Genomic DNA, 11,162 nt, shown 5'->3' with positions numbered 1-11,162 from the left:
ATGTATTAGATGTATGCAAATGAACGTAATGCATTGTTAATATAATACACCAATGTATTACATTATTGCCAACACGTTTTTATGTTATTGGTTGAGAAATCCTATTACGTTAATGGCAAGTTATTCAATTATCAACTTTTATTATATTCCAAATGGAAAAATGAGTACACTATTGGCTACTTAAATGCCTTTGATGAATGTTAGTTAAGTTTATTCAACAGTAAGGAGTAAAGATTCTGACAAGAGAGGGAAGGAAAAAAAGAGAAGAAGTCTTTAGTTTTCAAGAAACCTTCAGAATGCTCTCTACAATATCCTGCAGCTTCTCTATTATTTTCATTATGAAACAGTATCGGTTCCTTTTTCCTCGAGTGTCATTTGACCTTGTGAGCTTAGAACAGAACAGGTCATTGAGTTGTTTCTGTTTTTGTCAGTTAAAGGAACAACACCAAAGCAAGGCCTTGTGTGTCTAATAATCCATGACAGCATTTCTTTGCTGATTCTAGGCCCAGCACCTACTGTAGGTCTACTGTCTCACCCACACTAAGTCAACTGAACTGGTTTTTGTGTCATGAAACTGTTGATTGAAACATTTAATCTTTTCAACAAATATGAAGATTTCCACCAATTTTTGGGTTTGGCATCTATTTAGCAATGAGACAAGTGTGCTGTATAACTACTGAAGCCATAATGGTGAATCAGCCAGATACAGGAAATTTATCAGAAATAAAAAGTAAAATCTCAATAAAATGATTGGCTAAAGAAAACAAATGCAGAAAAAAGATGGATGTGACCAAAATATCAACTGGAGGAATATATTGTGGGGAAAGTGTGTGATGCAGCAGAAGCCCAATGACTTGTACTTGCTTTTTTTTATTGATTCCTTTATTTTAAATCATCACTCGTCTGTATTTCTAAGTCAAATTTCAAAAGGCATGACATACCGACTTCCGTGGCACAGGTTACCAGCCAGCGAACCATCTCTCTCCTCCTCCAGTTCAGCGTGGACAGAGTCATCCTCATCACCTGCACAATAACACAAATACACAACGTGAGCTTTTTGGAATGACAACACCTTGCACCAATAGCATTACAGCTTTTAGTTTTTATGCACCAAATCTCTGGAACAAACTCCCAGAGAACTTGAGGTCTGCTGCAACTCTCAGCTCTTTTAAAATCAAGTCTAAAGACTTTTCTGTTTCCATTTGAACCTGTAATTTTTCAATTTCTATTAATTTGCTTTTAAATGTTTTATTCATTCGCTTTTCTAATTTTAATCTTGCACTTTGAATGGCCTTGTGTCTGAATTGTGCTATATAAATAAACTTGCCTTGCCTTACAAGTTACAACACATATTTAATAGACATATTCTTGTTTTTAAGGACATAATATTAGCAATAAGTAAAATGCATGATTTCCATAACAGTTAGTAAAAGGCCACACGTCTCCAGTGATGAAAGATGTATATATATTTGTATATTCATAATAACACGGATGACCAAAATCCATGTTTGAGCTTTTATACAGCAGTGTTGCGGTCCAAAGCAAACTCTGCTGCCTTGATGATCGGAAGAGTTTTTTTTTTATTTTTTTATTCCTGTGTTTACTGTGAAGGCCAAAAGGTTTCATTATGTGGTTTCTCAACATCAACACCGGTAAGACACTGTGTGATGTTTTTCTCTGTTCATTTCATAGTGTGGCAGCATGCGGCCAGGAGAAATTACAAGTTGGAGGAAACTGTTGCATGTTTTGACAGGGGGAGTTTAACTTTCTTTTTTTGGTGGTGAAATGATTCTAAAGCATTCACATCAACTGAACTTTCCATAATCAGTCACTATTCTGAAGGTTCTTGCAGTAAAAATCGGTTGGTATGTTGATAGTTGTCTGATTTATGATACGTTTTGTTCTAAAAAAAAAAACGTGCTTAAAATGCTTTTAACTCTTGCTTTATAAACATCTCGATTTTTTTTAGGTTTTTAAAAGGGACGCAAATGTACGCATAATTACTGTGGTTAGAAAAAGAAAAAAAGACACACACACACACACTACAGTAGAGTACAGTACCTGCAGGCCTAGCTCCAGTGCCACGTTGAGCAGAGTGATATCAGGCGGGTTGTCTGCGGGCGTGGCGATCTTGAAGGCGTCCTGGGCCAGTTTGAAGATGAGGGAGGACGAGTGGATGTTCTTCTGGATGGCCTCCAGCACCGTGCGTAACCTCAACATGTCACCTGTGGACCAATCATCACTTTAGTAACATACAATGCACTATTAGATTACATTTTGCATTTTCTCTTCATTTCGTCTTTATTTTGAACAACAACAAAAAATACAAAATAAAAAAGCAAGTATGACACATCATCATACGAAACAACAATAATTATAAATTGTCGTAAACAATTCACAAAATAAATGTATCGTCTGTGTCCGAAAAGGAGTGGGAGGCTTATTTATTCCCACCCCCTTATTCAACTGCTCATAATTATCTGATAGGAATTTATCAGCTTTAAACAACTATTTCCATGATGTGCATCAAAGTATTTTTATTTATACTGCTGCGATAACTGTGTGTGTGGTATGTGCTATGGGTACCTTTAGCCGCGGTTAGCATGGTGGAGGCTAGCTCACACTGCTGGGACTCCAGGTGTCCCAGTGTGAACCAGCGCGGGTATCTGCTGGGGACGATGGAGATGCCGTGGTGAGGGTGGCCCACGTCCCCCGAGCCTGCAGACGACTCCAACACCGGCAGCCTGACCCAAACACTAAACGTTAGTTTGTTATAGGGATGGGAATCAGCATCAGCATATCACCTCTGAAAAGTCAGCGGGCGTTTAGATACTACAGGGGGAATCGTTGTGATTTAAGAAGGTAGTATATGTTCAGTTTTTACATATTGGAATAGATACTACTTTTTGAAGTGAAAATCCTTAATATGACCACAAATGATCTTCCACTACCTCTACACTCTCAGGTAAGGTTACCAGTTTATTTCATTCTTTTCTAATGCTACAACCATTCATTGAGGTCACTGCAAGCAAAAACATTGGTAGACAACACTGGTAGATTTAGAGATGTTTGGCTATTTTGCTTACATAACACAACGTCTTCGTTCATATTAGTATTAATAAAAGGTCCAAAATGTACATTAAGGTGTTTATTTGTCTAAACTTTGTCTCTTTGCGTCTGTATATTTCTCCTTTAACAGCCCTTATCATGGTGAGGGTCTTCTTTCAATACTCTGACCCAAACATCTCAACTTAACAGTTTTATTGAGCTGATTTGAAGTATATCAGTAAACACTCCATGTCACAAAACACCAATACCACATGTTACAAATCAACTCCTGTGTAAAACAATTCCTACATATCACAAAATGATAACCTTTATCGAAGGACTATAGCTGTTGTAACACTGCACTGGCTTTGTAAACTGACCTCATGGCGCGCAGAGCCACCTTATAGGCCAGGTCTGCGTCATGTGGCAGCAGGGCAGAGAACAGGTGCTTGGCGAAGGTGTGCATGGGAACACTCTCCCTGTGGATGACCTCACCCAGACCGCTGAACGGACCAGCTGCACACACACACACACACACACACACACACACACACACACACACACGCGCAAAACAATATAATGTTAGGTTCAGTTCATTTCACTTCTACTCAAAGACAGTCATTAGGGCCATGTTAAAAGCTACTGATTATGTGTGTTAATTATTCTCCTTTATAAACCTTACCTTCCAGTAGCTGCATGGCCTGTTTCCGCAGAGTCTGAACCAACAGGTCGTCCAGTTCAAGTTCTTGAAGCTTTGCGACAATCTGCTCCTCGTTGCGACACACCTAGAACACATTTACACATGCACATTTTAACTCAATGTGATACATACACTAAATGTTCAGTTCAGTATCACTAAATGAATGCATAAAGGCGCTCACATGTGCCATTTCCCACATTAATGTTCATGTATATTAATGTTAGAATCCAAGAATGCATACAATATGTAGAGGTCCATGATGTACAAGTGAAAACAGGGGAGAATAACATAGCACTTTCAAGCGTAAAGATCTTTTTTTAAGAGGGTGGCTTTTAATACCTCACACTCTTGCATGTGTGTCTACCGTTATTCACAGTACACAGGACTGACCTTTAGGAGGTGCTTTGAATTGTGTTTTGTTGAAAGGTGGCACACACAAAAAAAAACAAAAAAAACATGAATATTTTTGTTAAGTCCCGTGACATTGAGAAAGGTCTACGGCGGCCATGTTCAAGCACTTTGCAGCAGATTACCATTCACACCCAGAAATGTTCTTAGGAATTATTTCTAATTCAAAGTGAGCAGCTCTGACGTGGTTCTTGCCTTGTGTTTTTCAGGGAAACAAAGTGGGTTGACCTTTTTCCTCTGGTTTGGAATGGCAATTACTTCACATAGACATTTAATTATAGTGATTTCCCATCATGGTTGAACATTGTCTGCACTTTGGCAAAAAGCAAACACCGCTTGTTTTAATGTGCAACGAACCACCAAATGCAGCTTAAGTTTAGCCATTGCAAGCAGTCCGGCATTGCAGTGTACAAGAACGTGGATGTTAAAATGTATGTATTATTAGTACGAGTGCCTCATGTGACAGTGGCTGTGTTCGAAAAGCCATACGAACATCCTACTCATACTCATACTCAATTTGGCGTCAATTTGAGCATGGTGTGGTTGTGTATGCGAGTTTGTGAAGTCGAGAAATGCCCAGATGAGTACTTATTTCCGGGAAGATTTTGTGTGTGGATCGATAGGTTACTTTCCCAACTCAACCGCCCCACGCATTGCGTCTTTTCAAACGACACAGAAGTTTATTCTTAAATTCTTTATTGCTTCTGTATACTTCAGAGTAAACGGTCCGACGAACCTTGCATACACAATCGATCGTTAAGTAGACAGTATGTAGTATATTCATGTTGAGTATGTAGGAGGGAGGATGTTAGTAGGCCGTTTCAAACACAGCCAAAGAGTATTTCAGTGGGGCCATTACCTTATCCTGAGCATAGAGGCCCTCAGGCATTATCCTCTGCTGTCCCATTCCCATGAGAGCCACCTCTAAGGCCAGGGTCAGGTAGGACTCCCCGGCATCAGGACTGCCCCACACTGGAACATGGTGGTAGACTGGAGGCCTGGGGTCGCCTTCTGTACAAAATAAAAACAAAACAAAATAAATTTCTAGTGAGTGGTTCGTGAGAAGGGAGTAGTTGAAAACCTAAATGGACATTTTTATATATATATATATATATATATATATATATATATATATATATATATATATATATATATATATATATATATATAATATATTTTTTGGGCATTTTTATGCTTTATTTGATAGTGCAGAGAGACAGAGGTGAAATGGGGCAGAGAGGGGAGTGACATGCAGAGAACGACCGCGGGTGGGAATCGAACCCGGGTCTGCTGCTGGGCCCGGCCCGGGAGGGGGACGCCTTACCAACTGAGCTAAAGGCGCCCCCAGAACATTATTATTTTTAAGCTGGTCCATTAAAATCTCAGATCTAGTTATAACGAGATAGAGTGGAGAGAAAGAAAAGCTAAACATAGTTTGGTGTCTGGCCGTTGTCACACAGGCGACAGCAATGTGTGACAACGGGGTGCTGATTTGCCATGAAGGGGATTTTCAATATTTGTGAATGTAAGTAAGGCTATAAATCACAAGATGTTCCAATTTCCTCAACGGCCTAAAACTATGACTTTATTTGCATAATATTACAACTTTTTTACTAGTCTCGTAATAGAAAAATGTGTTCATGTAATATATTTATTTATCCTTGCCCCTCGTGCTTTGTGTGGCAGATACATTCCACTCCCGTCACTTAATTCACTAGTGTCATCCCCACTGCTTGTACAGGAAGCCAGCCAAAGTACACAGCCGCAAGAGAAGACACAATGACGATGTGTTCAGGACTACAGAAAAAAATCAGGGGATTTCCAAGCCGCATTTTAAAAAGGTTCAAATTTCTTTGACGTCTATTTTAATACAATAATCACATGTGTGCAATGCAATTATTCCTCCTGTCTTTACTGGCCATAAACCATCCCTCACTGGCTTACCTGCACCAGTGTTACAAACGTAACAAAATCCACAGTTTCAATGAATATTATTAAATAAATCTTTTTTTTTGGCTATGAATGAACAATAATTTGAATAGGAAACAAAGTATAGCTCTAATGAAGTGAAATGACAGTTTCATCAGATTTGATATGATTGCATTGTGGAGCTGAGCCCACTCAAATCAGTGAAGAAAATGAGCTACCATGTGTGTGTAGCATTATAGAAATAATGCATTCATGGCAGACTGTGTGATCACTCATCTAAGATGGCCGCTAACCCTACACCAAATGCTCGACAGCTATAATTGAGAACAGATGCCAAGAGAGTCTCAGCTGTTGATTGGTGCCCATTTGTTCTCCACCCCCCCTCCCCACCGAACCCATCATTCTACTTAAATCCCCTCTGAGCAATAGATCCCCTCAATCCTCTTCTTGTGTGTGTGTGTGTGTGTGTGTGTGTGTGTGTGTGTGTGTGTGTGTGTGTGTGTGTGTGTGTGTGTGTGTGTGTGTGTGTGCTTATAGAAATCTAGGGTAAAGTAGAAAACTGATTCTACGGACTGAACCCCAGTGCTAACCCATTTAGTTTTGTTGTTCTTTCCATGTGCCGGTGATTGATTGGTCGATTAAGAAAATCTCTGAGTGTAAACTGCATTCTCATTGGCTGGTGCATAGTCCGTGTCCACCTCCCCTTTAAACAGATGTTCGCAGCTGTCCTCCAATGGGAAATAAATAAATAAATCGTGGTGACAAACAATCTCAAAATAGGCATACCATTCAGCTCAAATTCCCAAAACAAAATAAGACAATCAATCACTCTAACCCCAATGCACACACAACGAGTGTGCCAGTGGTCAGCATTGTTTGAATGGACAATAGTTCCCTGTAGCCTGGTAACAATGGGAAGACCCAACCCCTTATTCTGCTCTGCTGCAATGGCCACTGGTGCAAATAAATAAAAAGGGCCCTGGGCAGGGTGAGAGATGCAAATGCTGATGGATTCTATACCACACACACACACACACACACACACACACACACACACACACACACACACACACACACACACACACACACACACACACACACACACACACACACACACACACACACACACACACACACACACACACACACACACACACACACACACACACACACACACACACACACACACACACACTCTCTCTCTCTCTCTAAATGAGCAGGGTGTTCCATCCCCGATCCATTCATGCTCTGCTAGTTTATGGCTGTGTGTAGGACAATAGCACCCGGTCTGTGATATATGACAAGTCTGTCGTCCGATGAGTCACTGCTGTTGTCCCCCATCACCTCTGTCCATGTATTCAACCTGCATCAGCTGTTGAAGTGTGTCAGGAATTATACCTTGTGTCTGGCAAATGAGCTCTTTGAGTGATATATAGTGTGGGCTGCCATGGAGGAGGTCCATGGTTTGAGCGAGTATCTACTCTGATCAAGTACGTGCTAAGGCTTTAGCTTCATTTGTGGGTTAGGTGGATGGTAGGTTAGCTTTAAAAGACTTATCATGACTTCAATAAATAGTTGATTATCCTTACTTTTATAAGATCTTTAATAATGTAGCAATAAAGTATTAGCGATCACTGGACCTATAGTAACAGTGTTCAGTTGCTGCAGCTCAGACCAGCACAAAACTAAAGGCTGCAAGTGATGTCAAAGAGCAGTTGAAAAAATTGTAAAAGTGTATATATTTGTTTATTTATATTCAAACTTTAACCTGTAGTGACTGGGAGCCTGTAAAGAACCAAGTGAACACAGAACACTTGTTTACGCTTGATCCATAACTCTCACCTTTTCATCATCTTCTATGGAAGGTCAGAAACACATTTTAACACTAGACTAGTTTGTGTGTGTGCCCAAGAAATGATTTCACATGATTCACTCCTCAGACAGTGTGCCAGCAATAAGACACTCAAGACCTCCAAGATGCCACTAAACTAAGAGCAGCCATGGCAACTGTATTGAAGTCTGTGAGGGCAAGTAATGAAGCCTGTCTGCCCCTTTTGATTGTTCATAAATGGAATTTCTATGAAAGAAGCTGTACTGTTTTTGACGGATGTTTTAGTTTTGTGTTGTATTGATTTATCATTAGAGTCAGAGGATGCTTTTCAAACTGAAGCACGTTTGTGTTCCCATACCTCCAGTGTCCATAGAGTTGTCGTCGTCCACGCGGCAGGTTTCAGTGAGTGTGTTGTACAGACAGCCAATGGGGTCTAAGGGATGACCCACCCAGCCTTCCAGGTTGGTGGTTAAGGTCACGCCCCTCTGGAGAAGCTCTGAGAGAGTGGAGGGAGGGGGGGGGGGGGGATTCAAAAGGTTACAACCAATGTTTCAGGCGCTACACTTGCTCCAGAAAATAATCTAGACAACATTGTGTGTGTGTGTGTGTCTGAGTGAGTGAGTGAGTGAGTGAGTGAGTGAGTGAGTGAGTGAGTGAGTGAGTGAGTGAGTGAGTGAGTGAGTGAGTGAGTGAGTGAGTGAGTGCTGAGACTGCAGAGTGTGTGTGTGTGTGTGTGTGTGTGTGTGTGCGCGCGTTACCTTTCTTTTGGTGTTTGTAGATGTCCCTCTGTCTCTGCTGTTGGAGGCGCAGCGTGTTGATGATGGCGGCGGCCAATCGCAGGGCTTCCCTGGAGTAACCGTGGGAACGCAGGGCGTCCACGCGAGCGCACGCCGTCGGGACATGGTCTGTGTGGTGGACAGAGAGACGAGCTGATGTCAGGAGTGCTACACAGACAAAATTAATGTGAATGCACACACACACACACACACACACAAACACAAAGAAACACTTTGCTGTACATGGTCACACTTTGCTGTACATGGTCACGGACATGCATTCATTCTCCTCCAAACACACACACTGTGGGACATCTAGTGAGTGATGACACACACACACACACACACACACACACACACACACACACACACACACACACACACACACACACACACACACACACACACACACACACACACACACACACACACACACACACACACACACACACACACACACACACACACACACACACACACACACACACACACACAGTGCAGTCTCAGCAGAACACCCATGTGCGTCTGATAGCTGGCTTAAGTTGCAGAATCTGACAGATCTTAGCTGGAAGCTGCTTACTGCAGATACTGGCCTCAGTATCAGCAGAATTAGAGTGTGTGTGTGTGTGTGTGGTTGGCTTTTGGTGGAATTAGGGATAGTCTTTATGTGGAATTGCATCAGACACACTCGTGCCTCCTGAAAATCAAGCTTGTCTAAACTGGTGTAATGCTGTGTGAGTGTGAGTGTTTTGCTCCATGCACGATTGTTACTTAAATATACTCAACATTTAACTAAAGAAATTATAATAAATGTGTGTACACCTTCCATGGAAATGAGTGATGAATTGTTTCCATCTCAGTGACACTGAGGTGTTCTCACCCACAAGTCAAAACAAGAAAGCTGACTGTCTGAGGAGTAAAATAATCCCCTTATGACATCACAGAGCGCATGCATGTGTGTGTGTGTGTGTGTGTGTGTGTGTGTGTTTGTGTGTGTGGTCACTTACATAACAGCTGACATTATTGTATTGCCACTATTGTGTATGTGTGTCAATGTGGGGCTGCGTGCTTGTGTGTGTGTCCCATTTTACATGTATGTGTGTGTGTCTGTGTGTGTATGTATGTGAGTGAGTGTGTGTGTGTGCGTGCGTGCCAGCGTGCATATGTATGTGATTGAGTGTGCATGCGTATGTGAGTGAGTGAGTGCATATGTATGTGAGTGCGTTGGTGCATGTTCCTTACCCAGCCATAGTGGCAGTCCCTGTGGGTTGAAGAGCAGGCTCTCTCCCTCTCTCTGGTAGGATGGGGACATGTAGTGGTCGCTGCTGATGATCCTCTGCAGGTGGCTGTCCTGCCAGTGGAGGTCACAGGCCTCCACCGCCCGACTGAACACCGTCCTCCTGGGCCTGGACAGAGAGTCTGAGAGAACACACACACACACACACGGTTAGTTATAGTGTCCCAAAGTTCCGACAGCAATTTTGGGTTTCATAAGCAAAAACTAGCATTTCTAAATCATTAAAACCGAACTTAAAACAATATTAACAGCTGTTTCAGGCTCCTGTTCATTAATCTGTCTTTATTTCCTCGAGAGTGACCAGTTCGCTATATACACATTATCCCCTGAGAGAACGTGTCCATGTTTTGATCACACAGTATATGTATATAGCTTTGTGTTTACGTGTGTGTCGATGCTGACCCTGTGCCAGGTTGCTTTGGGGCAGGGTGTTGGTGATGTTGGGCAGTTCGCTGCCGTAGTTGCCGTCCTCCAGCGGGCACACGTCCATGTCGCCCCACTTCTTCAGCTGCTTGAGCCAGCTGCTCTTCTCCTCGCTCTTACAATGGGGATTCAGCACCACGCAGACCCACAATGCACCTGGGAGGGGAAAAGCAAAAGGCAGGGGTCAGAGGAAGCAAGTGGTTTTCGGGGGGGGGGGGGGGACGCACTGCTGAAGAGTGCGGTGCCCTACCTCAAGAGAAAACTGAAGAGGTTTTTACTATTGATTGAACAAATCATGCTAAATGTAAGGGATCTTTTGGTAGACATTTCCACTGCTTTCTAATATTTCACAGACTCAGCAGCTGATCCATTGGTTGAATGAAGACGTTTGGATTCACCCAAGGTTGAATCCAAAACCCGATTGAAAAAATAACATGAAAAAAAAAAAGCTGTAGAACGTGCCGCTTTTTAAGTTTCTAAAACTGCACTCGGGGCCACATTTTTCACAAAATCATACAGGCACAGTCAAGATTATTAAATATGTTTTTTTAACTGCAACCTTCAAAGACAGAGAAAAAAAAAAGCTTTTCAGAATTTCCTGAATGAAATGTGTGCAAGTCAAAGAGAGTTGGCCTCAGTCATGCAGACAAAGCCAGACTTGTTCGATCATACAAATCAGAATAGCATTTGTACGAAACACACAGCTCGGTGGCCTTCTCCTCTAAACCCACCTGTTCTACCAACACAGAC

At 41.9% G+C, this 11,162-nt stretch overlaps 1 protein-coding gene across 1 annotated transcript in view; it reads right to left on the bottom strand.

The window, feature by feature from the left end:
* The window catches only part of zswim5 (zinc finger, SWIM-type containing 5), a 79,597-nt gene that overhangs the window by 3,685 nt on the left and 64,750 nt on the right, over positions 1–11,162 (bottom strand). The window contains exons 6-15 of the mRNA XM_080034316.1: positions 10,374–10,568; positions 9,935–10,111; positions 8,675–8,821; positions 8,275–8,412; positions 5,016–5,167; positions 3,731–3,833; positions 3,429–3,564; positions 2,587–2,744; positions 2,062–2,225; positions 942–1,023 (exon numbers count right to left, since the gene is read on the bottom strand). Of these exons, the coding sequence (XP_079890442.1) occupies positions 942–1,023; positions 2,062–2,225; positions 2,587–2,744; positions 3,429–3,564; positions 3,731–3,833; positions 5,016–5,167; positions 8,275–8,412; positions 8,675–8,821; positions 9,935–10,111; positions 10,374–10,568 (1,452 nt within the window). The remainder of the gene's footprint in view (positions 1–941; positions 1,024–2,061; positions 2,226–2,586; positions 2,745–3,428; positions 3,565–3,730; positions 3,834–5,015; positions 5,168–8,274; positions 8,413–8,674; positions 8,822–9,934; positions 10,112–10,373; positions 10,569–11,162) is intronic.

This window comes from Ammodytes marinus (genome assembly GCF_949987685.1).
Source record: "Ammodytes marinus genome assembly, chromosome: 9".
NCBI classification, from domain to species: domain Eukaryota; kingdom Metazoa; phylum Chordata; class Actinopteri; order Uranoscopiformes; family Ammodytidae; genus Ammodytes; species Ammodytes marinus.
Note: the sequence above shows the minus strand (reverse complement) of the source record. Positions and strands in the feature narration are given on the sequence as shown.